The following is a 16,514-nucleotide window of genomic DNA, read 5'->3' as shown; positions in this document are numbered from 1 at the left end:
TATGCTTGTGAATAAATGTCAGGCTGCACTTTATTTGTGAACCAGGAAAGGAGTCAACTAGTGATTGACCTTCAGTGAATCCCCATTTCCAGTATCTCTCATTGGGTCAGTCAGCCCTGAATTTACAGCTGCTCTGGGCCTTGATAACAGGAGCTCACTTCTCCACTGGAGCCCACAGATGGCTCCTGATTCTGAGTTGTGGTTTTCTTAGCCTACTTCTGGTCACTTTTTTTTTTTTTCTTTTTTTTTAGTCCATATAAATCCACTTATTATTGAACTACTTATTTACAATTTTAAGATCACAGAATCTTTTTTAAACTTTTATTTTAGGTTTAGGAGTAAATGTGAAGGTCTGTTACATAGGTAAACTCATGTCACAGGGCTTTGTGGTACAGATTATTTCACCACAGGTACAGGTATTAAGCCCAGTACCCAATAGTTATCTTTTCTGCTCCTCTCTCTCTTCCCACCCTCCACCCTCAAATAGACCACAGTGTCTGTTGTCTCCTTGTTTGTGTTCGTAGGTTCTCACCATTTAGCTCCCACTTATAAGTGAGAATATGTAGTATTTGGTTTTCTGTTCCTGCATTAGTTTGCTAAGGATAATGGCCTCCAGCTCCACCCACAGTCCTGCAAAAGACATGCAGTCACTTTCTACCTTAAATGTGTTAAGATTTCTTGTACACTGATTTTCTCTACCATTCCATTGGCTTCCGTGGGTTTATTCTTTTTTAATTTCTATACTTTAACTTCAGAAGGGCTTGGGAAATGGGAGGGTAATGTCTCTATTTAGTTTGTCTCTTTTACCAGAAGACTCTACAAGTCCATTTCTTAAATAAAAATAAGATTTATTCTTAGATTTAAGGGAAGTATAAATGTCTATTAACTCATAATTATGATTTTGTTGTTGTCCGTTTCTAATTTTCTTAGTCTAAACTTAATTTACATTCCTGTCAAAGCTTTTATTAAAGCTCTCATAAAATTCAGAATTGCATCGTCAGGGTAGGGTCCGCACAGGAAGAATTCACTGTATGAAGCTTTCATGAAAAGACTCCATGTAGAGTTGTGGGCAGGATGAAGGGAGCAAACAAGGGAATAATGAGGCACCCAGAGACCACTGACAGGAGGATACTGTTATAGTCCTGAGGGCCAAAGTAACAAGGGAAGGAGGAATGTCTAGTAGGCACTAGGACCATGGACAAGGGGCTGTCCAGCAGAAGCTGTATTACAGAGAGATATAGTTACTGTGCCGAGGCAGACAGCAGGGAAGAAATGCCAGCTTTTCTTTCCTCTGTCCTCCCAATTACTGGCAATGCTTCCCATTGCCCAGATCCAACCAGAAGCTAGTCAGCAAGAGAGCCCCACAGACGCAGTCTGTAGGGTCAGCAAGGCCAAGAATGGATTGAGAGAGTGAGGATGGAGAGCAGATAGAGAACTGGTAATAAAACCTAATGTTTTATTACAATGTAGTTCAAATATTGAAGATTTGAGATTTCACAAAACATAGGATAATGTTGGATATTATCAGGTAAAATGGTCTTAATTAAATGCCAAAAACTATTAAGAATCTTCGTTCTCATGAGTATTTTTTTGAGGGGAACAAAACCATGTAGCAGATGAGTCTAAGGATAATCAAAGCCATGATGCAAATTAGACAAGCCCAAGGGCCCTGAACATAAAATAAAATCAGAACCAAACTTCGTATTTTAAACATGGAAAATTGTTACTATAATTTAAAATCTATGTACTATGGTGTTATTAGGCAGGGTAGCGGTTATTATTGGGTGGCAGTGACTGAGATGGAGCATGATGGGCTTTGCACGTGCTGGTAATACTATTTTTGGATCTGTGTGCTAGTTATATGGATATGCCCACATTGTGAAAGTTCATTGACTAAGTACACTTGTAATTTGGGTGTTTTGTGTGAGTATATTTCAGCAAAAATCTTTTTAAAAAATCATGGTGCGGTGAGGCGCCATGACTCACGCCTGTAATCCCAGCAGTTTGGGAGGCCAAGGCGGGCGGATCACTGGAGGTCAGGAGTTCGAGGCCAGACTGGTCAACATGGTGAAATCCCGTCTATACTAAAAACACAAAAATTAGCCAGGTGTGGTGGCAGGTGCCGTAATCCCAGCTACTTGGGAGACTGAGGCAGGAGAATCCCTTGAACCCGGGAGGTGGAGGTTGCAGTGAGCCGAGATTGCACCATTGCACTCTAGCCTGGGCGACAAGAGCGAGACTCTGTCTCCAAAAAAACAAAAAACAAAACAAAACCAAAAAAACATGGCAGCCATGAATACAACTTTAAAAAAACCTCAACTATTTCCACGTATTTTATGCCCTTCTTTAGTATACATACTAAGAACTAACAAGGATTTACTGTAACAATGATGCATATTCAACAGGCAGGAAAAGCTTATCTTAGCTTCAAAGAATTTGTGATCTGCTTAGAAAAACCAAATATGAAGATACGAAAACAAGAATATTAACAAGCAATATCTCAGGCTATGAAGAATGCCATAGTAGAAACAGGTGCAATACTGATATGTAACTGATTCCCATGGGAAGGCCTAGATAGAAACACTACCCAAGTGGGCTCTTTCTGTTGGACATCTCTTTCTCTCTAAAACCTTAACAAAGGTCAACTAGGCCAAATGACTGTGGACCCTGAATTTAAGCCTACAATACACACAGTGCCATAAAAGCCATGAAGATTTTGAGGTCACTTCTCTTCTCTGCCCTGAAGTATTGAGTAGGGAGCCCACTCCTACCTGAAAGGGAAGAAGACAATACAAGGAAGGAGAATTGAAGGCAGAGATAGGGGAGCATAAAGGAACATGGCAGCAGGAGATTTCTGCCGAGTAGAAGACCTCTTAGTGTCAGTAAAAAGAAAGAAGTCTGTGGGTGACAGGAGCAAAGGGACCCTGCTGTCTGGCAACACCCTAGGGAGGCAGCTAAAACCTCAAAAGAAAACAGCTGTGTGTGCATCTAGTCAGACGGGCCATAGGTATCTTCACCAAAGGGTTCTGGGGCTTGACACATGGCACAGAAGCAGCAAAGATCTCTGGATCTGAAGGGAATCTTCTAGCCAAAGATGGCTGATGTCTCAGCAGTAACTCCAAACCCTAACGCTTTGGTACCGTGTAATACCTCAGAACTGTGGTACAGCTCCAGGCTGAGAAACCTCAGGAAGGTCTGCGGTTAAAAATATCCGCCAACCTGGTAAATGAGGGCTAATGTGAGAAATTCAAATCCAGAAACTTATACTTCTGATAGATCTGAGGTTTATTCAGGCCTGAGACTTATCCTTATTTTACATGTATAATATATGGATATACAACACACAGAGTTTAAAATTTCATACACAGAAAAGGAAAAATGAGAAGTACAGTGCCATTGTTTTATCTGGTTCCATCAGTGAAAGCTGCTCCCTGTAAGTGAGTTTTCTAGATAAATACATATAGAGTCTATGCTACTAAAATAAATTACTAATACCAGCTGAAATCTGGTAATGGGATTGGGACTACTGCCATTATCCTAAATTACTCCCAGACTAGAGTACATTTAGAGCTTTTGTGTCTTTTTTTTTTTTTTTCTCTCTTAGTGTTTCTTACTCTCCTCACTACCTTTGTAGTCTGGTGGCAAATGTCTTCGCAGCTCTCCGTGCACTTGATTCTAGTTATCCTCTCTCCCTTCTCCTATTCTAATTTTCTGTTTCAAATATATCTTGGGTTGAAGAATCAGGAAACCAAGCATTTAAAAACTGTACTTAAATAAAGAGTCAGAGGCAGTGAGTGAAAACCCCAGCGTTAGTGAGAGTTATTCCAGTTACATCATGACCTTTTCTTTCTTTCTGTCAGGTTCTTAGCTATGTTCTACACTAACAGAGAAGTTATCTTCTTGCATTCTATCATTTCAGAAGGCGCCTCAGTGATTGCTGTGGGTGGGCAAAAGGGTGGCTGAGTAGCCCCTCTCCTCTGCTTCAGTGGGAGTAGCCCTGAAGGAGTAGCTCTTCTACTACTATGGGTTCTGTTTTAGATGTCATTTAACGAGAGGATCTTGCTGCTAAAACAAGTTTGAAAACCACTCTTTTAGAAATCTGATCTCCAGATTTGTGTAGCTCAATTGACATGTTATAGTTGCAAATTTTAAACAAAATTACTGAAACTCCAAAATTAGAACCCATTTTCAAAAGGAAATGAAAATTACCTGAAGTAGAGGGATGAAATCCTCCTGTTCTAGAGAGCTGCAGTTGGGCTTTGCTAGAAGACAGATGAATTTAGAGGCATCATCATGATGGTTATTCAGCAACCTATAAAAGAAACAACTGCTTAGGAAGATTAGCTCCTCTGAACAAACAATGATGATAACATCAATAGTTAATTTCAGTTTCATCTGAAGGCCACTTAGATCAATAATCAAGTAAGGAATTTATTAATCAAAGGATATTTTAGAATGATGAGCTGTCTATGACATAAGGCTGGATGAGTACTGAAGCCTATCAGACCCTCTTCCCTTCCAGTGGTCTAGCATGAAGTAATAAGGCCTTGACCTTGATGGTACAATGGAAACAGAAAGGAAGGAACAGCTGTCTAAAACATTTTCAGGAAACATTCCTCAGGACTCCAGTTACCTCATCTAGTATTCCAAGCATCCAATGGTTCAAGCTAGAAACTTGGGAGTCGTCATGAACTTCTCCCTTCCTTTTACCTCCACACCTATCAACTACCATGCTGTTTCATTTATACCAAATTTGCCCCTTTCTGTCTCCCACTGCCAATATCCATTCTTAGGCTCTTGTTTGTTGCTTGATATTTCTGAATAACACATTTGATCACGTCACTGTCCAAGTTAAAATTCTTCTGTCAAGTAGGCTAAAGTCCCAGCTTTTTTTTTTTTTTTTTTTTTTTTGAGACGGAGTTTTTGCCTGTCACCTAGGCTGGAGTGCAGTGGCACAATCTCAGCTCACTGCAGCCTCCGCCTCCTGGGTTCAACCAATTCTCCTGCCTCAGCCTCCAGAGTAGCTGGGACTATAGGTGCATGCCATCACGCCTGGCTAGTTTTTGTATTTTTAGTAGAGATGGGGGTTTCACCATGTTGGCCAGGATGTTCTTGATCTGCTGACCTCGTGATCTGCCCACCTCGGCCTCCCAAAGTGCTGGGATTACAGGTGTGAGCCACAGCACCCGGCCTAAAGTCCCAGCTTCTTGACCTGACATAGAAGGGCCTCCAGAATCTGATCCTACCTGCTCATGTCCCCTTCTCTTAACCATTCCTGCACTTGTGGTTGCACAAATGTTCCATGCCTTCTCACACCAGGTATTTGTAAATGCTACCGTCCTACCACAATACCCTTTTCCCTTACTTCACTTTCCAGGAAATATCACTGGCCTCCTGTGTCCTTTCATGTCCTTATTATTTCTGTCATGGCTGTTCCACAGTAGCATAACCTTATTGGAATAACTCTTTTTTTCCCCCAACTTTTATTATAGGTTCAGGGGTACATGCAAGGGTTTGTCATGAAGGTATACTGAGTGATGTAGAGGTTTGGAGTATGAATGAATCCATCTCTCAGGTAGTGAGCACATACCAATAGGTAGTTTTTCAGCCCTTGCTCCCTCCATCACTACCCTTTCTTGTATTCCCCAGTGTCTACTGTTCTCATTTTTTTTTTTTTTTTAAATTTGAGACAGAGTCTCGCTCTGTTGCCTAGGTTGGAGTGCAGTGGCACGATCTTGGCTCACTGCAAGCTCTGCCCTCTGGGTTCATGCCATTCTCCTGCCTCAGCCTCCCCAGTAGCTGGGACTACAGGCGCCCGCCACCACGCTCAGCTAATTTTTTTTTTTTTTTGGTATTTTTAGTAGAGATGGGGTTTCACTGTGTTAGCCAGGATGGTCTCGATCTCCTGACTTCGTGATCTGCCTGCCTCAGTTTCCCAAAGTGCTGGGACTACAGGCGTGAGCCACGCGCCCGGCCTGTTCTCATCTTTATGTCCACGTGTACTTGATGCTTAGCTCCCACTTATAAGTGAGAACATGTGGTATTTGGTTTTCTGTTTCTGTGAATTTGCTTAGGATAATGGTCTCCAGCTGCATCCGTGTTACTTACAAAGAACATGATTTCATTCTTTTTTGTGGCTGCTTAGTAGTCCATGGTGTACCTGTATCACAATTTCTTTATCCAGTCTACCACTGATGGGCATGGCATGTATGTTGATTTCATGTCTTTGCAATTGTGAACAGTGCTTCCATGAACATATGGGTGCATAAGTCTTTTTGGTAGAATGACTTATTTTTCTTTGGGTATATACCCAGTAATGGAACTATTGGATTGAAAGGTAAACTCTCAGTTCTTTGAGAAATCTCCACACTGCTCCATGGAGTTCAGCCATGTCCACCTCTTTAGCGAGACTGGGGAAATTTCTGTGGACTATATCCTCGTATGTTTTCCAAGTTGCGTACTCTTGCTCCTTCTCTCTCAGGAATGCCAATGAGTTATAGGTTTAGTCTCTTTACATAATCCCATATTTCTGAGAGTTTTCATTTTTTAAAATTCTTTTTTATTTTTGTCTGCCTGCATTGATTCAAAGGAGTGGTCTTTGAGTTCTGAGACTCTTTCCTCAGATTGATCTGCTCCTTTATTAATGCTTCTAGTTGTATTATGGAATTCCCGTAGTAAATTTTTCCATTCTAGAAGTTCAATTTGGTTCTTTCTTAAAATGGCTGTGTCATCTTTCAACTCTCGGATCATTTTACTGTTTTCCCTGGGTTGAGTTTCAACTTTCTCCTGTATTTCATTGAGCTTTCTTACCATTCAGATTCTGAATTCTGTCACTTCAGCTGCTTTAATTTGGTTAACAACCATTGCTGGGGAGTTAGTGAGATCATTTGGAGGTAATAACACACTCTGGTTTTTAGAATTGCCAGAGTTCTTGTGCTGGTTCTTTCTCATCTGTGAGGGCAGGCGTTCCTTTATCTTTTGATGTTGCTATCCTTTGGATGGAGTTTTTTTTTTTTTTACTTTATTTCCTTTGAGGGTTTGACTGTGGTGTAAGCTGAGTACAGCCAATTGGCTTTATTTCTGGATGCTTTCAGAGGGCCAAGGCTCTGTATGGGATCTTTTCTGTTTTTTTTTTTTTTTTTTTTTTTTAAGACGGAGTTTCGCTCTTGTTGCCTAGGCTGGAGTGCAATGGTGTGACCTCGGCTCACTGCAACTTCTGCCTCCCAGGCTCAAACAATTTTTCCACCTCAGCCTCTGGAGTAGCTGGGATTATAGGTGCCTGTCACTATTCCCGGCTAATTTTTAGTATTTTTAGTAGAGATGGGGTTCACCATGTTGGCCAGGCTGGTCTTGAACTTTGACCTCAGGTGATCCACCCGCCTTGGCCTCCCAATGTGCTGGGATTACAATTTTCTCTTTCTTGAGACAGAGTCTGGCTCTGTCACCAAGGCTGGAGTACAATGGCGTGAACACAGCTCACCGCAGCCTCAACCTTCTGTGTTCAAGTGATCTTCCTGCCTCAGCCTCCCAAGCAGCTGGGACCAGAGGTGCATACCATCATGCCTCGCTATTTTTTTTGTAGAGACAGAGTCTCACTATGTTGCCTAGGCTGGTCTTGAACTCCTAGGCTCATGCAATCTTACTGCCTTGGCCTCCCAAAGTGCTGGGATTACAGGTATGAGTCACTGTGCCTGGCCTGTATGGGATCTTTATTTGTGGTCAGAATTCTGTACTGGGTTTTCTCAGGCAATTCATGCTAGAATTTTTTGGTGTTGTAATTCAAGCTGTAACCCAGGAGATAGCGTTTATTAGTAAGGGCTGCCAGGTAGACTGCAGGTTAGGGGTATGTCTGTGAGTGGTCTGTTCATGCAGTAGGTCAAGGGCGAGGGATCCCTGGGTAAGGCGATGCTGCCTTGGCTGTGCAGCTGGTGTGGTGCCCACAGCCTAGGTTTTTTTGGCCAGCAGACAGCAGTGAGAACTGCCCAGCTTGCGCTTCCTTGACAGGGTCTCCTGGTTACTGCCTAGAATTTGGCCCAGCCAGCTAGTTTGTCACAAGACTTCTGCACCCAGATCACTGGGCTATTAGGTGTTCCAGACTGTCAGGTTCCCTTGGGGAGAGGCTGCGGCCCAGTACCTGTGCCAGCCCATCAACCCATGCCTCACTCTTCCCAGTGCTCTGAGAGTGAGGGTTCTTCCTTCACTTGAGTTCCAACCACAAGTCTCAGCTTGGCACTTCTGGACTGTGCTCTAACCCTGGGGGCCTGGGACCAGGCCCGTAGCTTTGTTCTCTGGCTCCTTGAGGTGGAGCGCCAGCTGTGCTGGGTGCGCCAAAGTGCTCCCAGGCCACCAGCAAAAGCGCTCCATTGGGGGCCACTGGCAAAAGCGCTCTCGCAGGGCAGTGGAGGCTGTGCTGTGTGCCCACTCCTATGGGTGCAGTCAGACAGGGGCCCTGGGAGGGGCTGGTGGACATGGGAGTGAATGGATCAGATGTGCCCTGGTCCTGTGGGAAAGACAGCCCTGCTCTCCAGGTCTGGTAGTCAACAAAGGTTAGAGCCTTAGAGGAATATGGAGAGCCTTGGGGGAATAGATGCTTACGGTTGTGTTTTGTTGCAGCTATTCCCATGCAAAACCCCGTGGGCTCTGTACAGCCTTGAGCTCTGTCTCTGCCAGCTCTCCAATCTGTTTTCCCTGCCACCTCAAATGTCAATGGTGGCCGTGGGATCTCTTGCAGCTAGGATCCCAGAGGTCCACAGTGAGGGTGGCCTGCTCTGCAGTTACTTCTTTTACCCCTTCCTTAGGAGCCATTCAGAGCCCATGCAGTGTTCTCAGTTTCCTCCCTCTTCAGCCCCAGTGACTGCATCATCTCTCCACTGACTGTCAGTGCTTTCTATTAAAAAATCTGTCCAAAGTATGCTGGTTTACTCGATATTTTGGTTTCTCTTGGTAGGAAAGGGAAGCTCTTCCTGGCTGTGTCTTCTTGGCCATCTTCACATCTTTGTCTTTTTTTTTCTTTTTTTGGAGACAGGGTATCATTCTGTTGTCAAGGCTACCGTGGTACAGTCTCATGATCATAGCTCACTGCAGCCTCAAAGTCCTGGGCTCAAGCAACCCTCCCACCTTAGCCTCCTAAGTAGCTAGGATTACAGGTGCAAGCCAGTACACATGGCTTGGTGTAACTCTTTCACTAGACTGTAAGCTCTCTACAGGGTATAAAACTGTGTCTTACTTTCTTTGTATCCTAACCACCCTCAAGGCCAGAACACAATACCTGGCATATAGTTAGCATTCAACAAGTGATTAAGGATGAAAAATAAGAAAATGTTTTTGATCAAACAGATGTATACTTCATTTGTGCTTATTAGAGCTACAGTATGATTTTTATACTTATTCTCCTTACCATTCCTCAACATGCTTAAGGCTCCTGAAGTTAAAAAAACACGTGTTTCAGAAAAAGATTCCCGCAATAGATGCTAATAGGAACCACCTCTCAGGATGAGAAAATGGGTGGGATGATCACAGTAGAAAAACAGTGAGGTCTTTCAAAAGAACTACTTTTATATATAAAACAGAATAGTAAGATACAGAAATAGCAGAGACATGACAGATGAGAGCTACTCTGAGAGGACAAAGTAAAATCAGAAATGGTCTTTTGCTATGAAATAGAAAGAAAAGGTGAATTATAATTTTCTATCAATGTTACTGGCTGGTCAACTCTATGGCAGGAGAAAAGATAAAAGTCATGAAAGCTAAAGAATGAAGGTAAGCATAGCTATTCTAAACTAGTATCTTTCAGAACTTTTAGCACAAAATATTATTTTGTTAATGGACAAATGACACATTTAGATGAAAAGATAAAAGAAAGAAAAGCATAATAAAACTGAAGCAACATTATTGATTCCATTTGAGATGAGTTCTGCCCAAAAGCTGATACTCTAGGACCTCAAAAAGAAACGCTATGGAGCAGTGTCTTTCTCCTAAAAATGTCCTGACGAAAGATGTATGTCAGAGTATAGACGTGAAATGGGCACTGGCACAGGGAAAGGAAGTGGGATAGAACCCTTTGGAGGAGAGATACTGAGGCCTCCACCCCATGAGCAGTCTGACATGAGGGAAATTATTTCCCTATATTCTTATGATTTCTATATTTCACTTTTTTTGTAAAGATTATGGAGAGCTACTGGAGCAAGTCAGCATATATATGTATTCTCCAAAATGTTTTAATTCTGTATCATTACCTGTTGGCAATTTTTTTGTATTTAAAAGTTTTAATATACTATACTTGAGCCCACATTGCTTTATACAAAGGGTGCAATTTGTAGAAAAAAAAATTTCAAAACTAAACACATCTTCTCCAAGGTCAGTGTGGTAACCCACACCACCACGCTTAGCTGCTTAGTCTCCCAAAATAGCCACACTCGGGGCTCCCTTAAAGCACCCTGGCTTTTAAAAGACATTTTAAGAACTCAAAGATGAGTTTCCACTAGAGGGCACTCAAATCATTTTAATATCTGACTGTAAAATAACAGTTTAATTTAGAGACACACTTAACTATTCATAGAATTTTTCTGATGAAAAAAAAAGATAGGGATAGTTGCTTGCGCTATATAACTTCATAAGCAACTGTCCTGCAGTTAATCAAAATGGAGACTTGTACTTCATGTCTTTCCCCTGCTTTTTGCATTTTGCAGAAATGTCTTCCTTACAGATAAAATTTAAACAATTCATCTGAATAAAAGAATACAGCTGTTGTGGTGGCGGCTGCTGATCTATTCACCAACATATACTCTTTTTAAAATTTTTTTAAAGTTTTTAAGTTCCAAGGTACATGTGCAGGATGTGCACATCTGTTACATAAACATGTGTCATGGTGGTGTGCTGCACCTATCAACCCATCAGCTAGGTATTAAGCCCAGTATGCACTCGCTATTTTTCCTAATGCTCTCCCTTCCCTCACCCCACCTCCTGACAGGCCCCAGTGTGTGCTGTTCCCCTCCCTGTGTCCGTGTGTTCTCATTGTTCAGTTCTCATTTATGAGAACATGTTCCATCAACATACTCTTTAGTTCTAACGTAATGTATGAGGAACTTGGTGAACTTGACCTGCTGCTAGATTTTTAAAAGTAAGAATACATTTATTTATCACCTACTATATTCTCAAGTATTACCCTATTAAGGGCTTTTAGCTGAAATGAAGAAATCAGAAAGAATCTGTCTGTTCAATCTGCTGCTATTGTAGGTTGACGTTAAATAATAATAACAATAGGTGCGTAGCATTTCCCAATAGTTTACCAGGAAGGATATTTAGCTCAGAAAAGGCGAGAAGAACATGCATAACAAGGGTGCTGATCAGTTAAAAGAGGCAGAAGGGGCAAGCTGTGATACTTAGCTAAGATGTATAAATATACCAAGAAATAACTCCTAAAGAAGAAAGAAGGGAGAAAAAAGAGATAAAGAAGAAAGATATTGGGTTTGAATTCAAGAAAATTTGTCAGAATATTAGAATCCAGGAGAAGCTTGATAAATATACTAGTCCTTTGTTTACTTAACTGGGGCTTTCAAAAAGTAATGATTAAAATCTATTAGAATTCAGTATTTCTAATAAATCAACTAGATGTAATTCTAAATTAGATCATATGGGAATGAAAATGTATTTCTCATGTGACACATCTGATCTGCCCCCCTTAAAGGGGAGTTCTTATTTGCTTCTATTTCACTGCTGCTGGATTCAAATCCCGAGACCCAAATTTAACAAGTAAAATTGGCTGGGTGTAGGGTTCACACCTGTAATCACAGCACTTTGGGCAGCCGAGCTCGGAGGATTGCTCAAGGCCAGGAGTTTCTGACCAGTCTGGGCAACAGAGTGAGATCCAGTTGCTATAAAAAATTAGCCAGGTGTGGCAGTACATGCCTGTAGTCCTAGCTACTTAGGAGGCTGAGGTAGGACGATCACTTGAGCCCAGGAGTTTGAGGCTGCAGTGAGCTATGACTGGGTCTCTGCACACTAGCCTGGGTAAAAGAGTGACACTCTGTCTCAAAAAAACAAAAATAAAAAACAAACAACAAGAAAACCCAAGTAAAACTTATCAAATAGTTTTTAAAGACAGATTTCTGCAGATCTGCTTTACCGTTTTTTAAAGAGGTTAGATAAAGGCTTGTGGCAAATAACTTGTGTGTGGGTAACAATGGTTATAAATCATTGAATTTTCTTTGTTGATATAAAGGGTAAAGGGAAAATGAATAAATAAGTAAAGTAGGTGACCTTTAGAAAGCATGTCATGACGGTCACACAATTCTTTGCCTAGCCGCAGAGTGACTGCTCACATACTTACTTTCTCCACATGGCAATGAATGACTGTGATGTCACAAATCCTGTCTTCTCTCCCCCTGCAGCCCTGAACATGGGGGCTTTCCAATAGAGAGGACAGCCACAGACCTGCAAATATAAAACACATACAGGGTAAGCCAAGAGGGAATGAAGAGATGACATGGCCAAAGAAAAGGTCTTTGTGGCTTTTACCCTTCATGCCACAGTGGCTGGAAGAGCCCTCAGGAGAACAAAACGGGAGCATAGGCAAATACATCAACTAGGGTAGATTCAGAGAGAGGCCGAGGGGAAACAAAATAAGAGGAGAGAACATGTTTAATGAAGAAAATGGAAATCCATTTACGTTTTCTCCAACTTCATTTAAGGTGATTCCCTCCTCCAACCTGACAGCTAAAGCAACCAGCATCCCTTCCCACTATTTTTTTCTTTCTGTTTTGAGACGGAGTCATGCCTCTGTTGCCCAGGCTGGAATGCAGTAACACAATCTCAGCTCACTGCAACCTCCGCCTCCTAGGTTTAAGCAATTCTCCTGCCTCAGCCTCCTGAGTAGCTGGGATTACAAGTGCCCACCACCACACCTGGCAAATTTTTGTATTTTTAGTAGAGATGGAATTTCACCATGTTGGCCAGGCTGGTCTTGAACTTCTGATCTCAAATGATCCACCTGCCTCAGCCTCCCAAAGTGCTGGGATTACAGGCGTGAGCCACCACACTTGGCTTACCACTCTTAGAAATTTACTACCTTCTAGAAAGAAAAAGAAATGACTGAATGTCATAGTTGTATATATGTCCTTCGTTCATTCCAAACACAGCCACCTTTATTACTTGGTCACTTGGTGTTAATATTCCACTACCTATCTCCTTCTCTCTCCTTTGCCTATTATGTTATTAAGTCCTAGGTTCAAGAAGAACCAGAAAATCCTAGACTGCTCAAGAAAACAGCTATCATATCTATTTAAATGGTTCTAATTCAGGTAAAAGATGAAAGGTAAAATGCTATCATTTATCTATTAGAGGCTACCACAAATGATTACAAAGCCTTAGGAAAGAATGGGAATGAAATAAAACAATTTTAGTACCCTAAAAGGTACTGATTTTTCTCCATAAAAAAGCTCTTCCTTTCAATTAAAAAAAACTGAAGGAGAAAAAATTCTCTAGGAAAAAGGGAGGTAAATTTAGTAAGAACTCTCTTTCTTATGAGAGTAAAATGACAATTTCTTTTTAATTGAAAGGAAGAGGTCCCCAACCCCCAGGCCATGGACACATGGACAGGTACCAGTCCGTGACCTGTTAGGAACTGGGCCAGACAGCAGGAGGTGAAGGGCGGGTGAATGAGCAGTACCACCTGAGCTCCACCTCCTGTCAGACCAGTGGCAGCATCAGATTCTTATAGGAGAGTGAACCCTATTGTGAACTGTGCATGCAAGGGATCTAGGTTGCGCACTCTAAGACACGCTTGACGATCTGAGGCAGAACAATTTCATCCTGATGCTATCCCCCACTCTACCCACATCCATGGAGAAACTGTCTTCCACAAAGCTAGTCCCTGGTGCCAAAAAGGTTGGGGACCACTCCTATAAGCAACAATACAATCCTTACTACTAGCAAAGATAGTCTCCAAATCATCTCAATTTCTACATACACGGAAAACATATTCCCAAATGTGGAACTCTTCAACAAGTCACATTTTGTTATGAGATAAATATATCATTATTCACATTAGACCCAGGATCTGTTGCACCCTCATCATTATACAGAGGAAAAGCCTCTCCTCTGGAGGAAGACTAGATGTGCATCCACATTAGGCTTAGGTGAAGCCGCTCCTGGTGTGAGGCCTCAGTGCACAGGGGACCCCCACAGGAGCCTGAAGAGTACCTAGTCTGACATTAGTTACCCTGAAAGAACACCCAGGCTGCTGGGTTCATGGAGATAATGGAAGGCAAGATTCAAGACAAGGGAGGTAAGGACAGGGCAGAAATAAGAGGTTGCTGCTGCCGGGGCCACTAAAGCATGTCTGCAAACAGAGTAGAATTTAAGATTTTTTAAGTCCAGAGGTTGAATACCTCATACCTCCACTGGGGTCAAGAATGAGGGAAAGGTGTTGCTTAGCAACCATGTGATTTTGTTTATTGTATAAATAATGATTGCCAAGGTACAAAGCTCACAATTAATATACTTTGGCTGTATAAGCTGTTGAATCCATTTTCCCCAATCCCAGACTCTCCTTTCATGCAGAATGGTGGTTTGCCAAGAAAATGCTCTTAGACAGTCTTAGTGATAGGCTAGTGGCAACCACTGGGAAAGAATCGTCTGTATCATGGAGGCAGGGTGAACGAGCCACAAACAGAAGGTGTGTGGAGACGCTGGAACCGGCTTACCAAAAGTGCTTCAAACTCCCACCATTAGAGTCACTCATGAATTTTTCAGAATTGGAGGGATCAGGAATCTTCTAACTTCCTGATCAGAAACACTTCCAGGGGCTGTGTGCTTACTATCTTCTGTGGGGTAACTTCCACTAACTAAGCAAATTTCATTCTCTTATGGTCTTTTCTCCAGAAGACTCCTGTTAAAATGGATATACATCAGCTCAAAAGGAGGAGTAAGTCTCTGAAGGTTAATAAACTTATTATGACCCAAACGCAAAATCCTCAGAGACAGGGTATAGAACAAAGATGTTCTGAAGTAGACTGGAAAAGGTCAGCCTATTGTTCTTATACTGGGGTACAATGAGTAGCCAAGTGTTAAACGGCAGGAGGGTATTACGCCCTTGGAAAAATGACAAAGGGAAAAAATGGGAAAGGCAGAATGGTCAGGGCTGTGGACATTACACTCTGACTATTAAAAAAAACTATGCTAGCCTGCATCTGCTTAAAAATCAAAGATTTAAGATCAAAGGAGCCAGGAGATCAATAAGAACTTAAACAGCAAATGGCATTAATCTGAAGGCAAGAGAATGGCACTTTTATTAACGAAAAGAGAACAAGCTTTTTTTTTTTTTTTTTTTTAACAAAGAAAGAGAGTGGATAGCAAGTGGGTACACACAGAAATACAGAAAATAGATTTAGGAAACTTACTTTAAGAGGAGGAGGTGAGAGTCAATATGTGGTAATGAAAGTTGCTGGAGCAAAGAAAACTTGATTAACACCTACGGTTTGATCTAAGAATGGCCAACAAAACAAATAATCCAAAGCAAGGTTGTCTAATGATACACACAGGAGAGGATGATTACCCAATATTTGTAATCTTCTTTTAACAATTTAAGATGTCTCAGGTTTATAATTTCATCTGGCCCTCAGGTGATCCTCATGTAGACGAGGGCAGTTATTTTTTTAATCCCATTTTGCAGATGAAGAAATTCAGACACAGAGAGGCTACCTTCCAGGCTATAGGTGTGACGGGTAAACATGGTGCTATGTCAGCCAGAAGACAGGAGCTGCAGGGCTTTGTATGGTTCAGAAAAGAGTCTTATTCTTCTTCCTCAACTTTCTGCTAGAAGTTAAAACTTCATGATGAATCCTTTGGCCCAGTCTCTGAAAAATGCATTTCTTACTATTTCTCTGTTTCTGTTTCTATGTTGCTTTCATTTCTCTGAGATTCATTCCCTATTCACTTCTTCTCTATCATTACTTAAAGCTGTGGAAAAACGTACAAACTACACACTGAGAATTTAACCAGATGTGAGCATTAAGTTCTTCAGGGCTGTTTGAGGTCTAAGATGAATGAGCTAAACTTCACCAACAGATGCAGATTTCATAAACACAGAGTTTTCTAGGCACTTAAAAACAGATCCCAGTCTTTATAGCTACACTTGAGTGCCACTAAGAGTAGGCGGCAAACTCAAGCTGGTCTTCCAAATAACTTTATGAACTACAAGAATCCATAAGAACATTCATTTATTGCTCTAACAAACTCTCTCCTCCTTACTCCTTAAAGGTTGCCTCTCTTCTCCTTTTCCTATGCCAACCTATCATAAGAATATGAACAGTAAGTGCTGGAGACACAGAGCTCACTGCCTGGTACCAAAAAAGACTTGCATACATAGTAAAGAACTGTTGAAAATAAGGATGACTTAGTGAGTACTAACAGACTGCAATAGCCAAGTAAAAGCTAAATTAAAAGACAATTAGGAGTAACAAAAAGTCTCTGAGGACTGAGGCAATCACGGTGGACCGGATGCAGGACTAGACTGC

The 16,514-nt window shown here is 41.7% G+C and overlaps 1 protein-coding gene across 6 annotated transcripts in view; it reads right to left on the bottom strand.

Annotated features, from left to right (window-relative positions):
• The window catches only part of PPP2R3A (protein phosphatase 2 regulatory subunit B''alpha), a 193,889-nt gene that overhangs the window by 99,706 nt on the left and 77,669 nt on the right, over window positions 1-16,514 (bottom strand). For all 6 annotated transcript variants that reach the window (XM_074031091.1, XM_015445113.3, XM_005545831.4 and 3 more), the window contains 2 exons: window positions 12,329-12,432; window positions 4,210-4,312 (listed from right to left, as the gene is read on the bottom strand). In XM_074031091.1, coding sequence (XP_073887192.1) covers window positions 4,210-4,312; window positions 12,329-12,432 — 207 coding nt within the window. The remainder of the gene's footprint in view (window positions 1-4,209; window positions 4,313-12,328; window positions 12,433-16,514) is intronic.

The sequence above is a fragment of the Macaca fascicularis genome, chromosome 2 (genome assembly GCF_037993035.2).
Source record: "Macaca fascicularis isolate 582-1 chromosome 2, T2T-MFA8v1.1".
Classification (NCBI taxonomy): domain Eukaryota; kingdom Metazoa; phylum Chordata; class Mammalia; order Primates; family Cercopithecidae; genus Macaca; species Macaca fascicularis.
The sequence above is the reverse complement of the archived record's forward strand: the minus strand, read 5'-3'. Positions and strand labels throughout refer to the sequence as shown.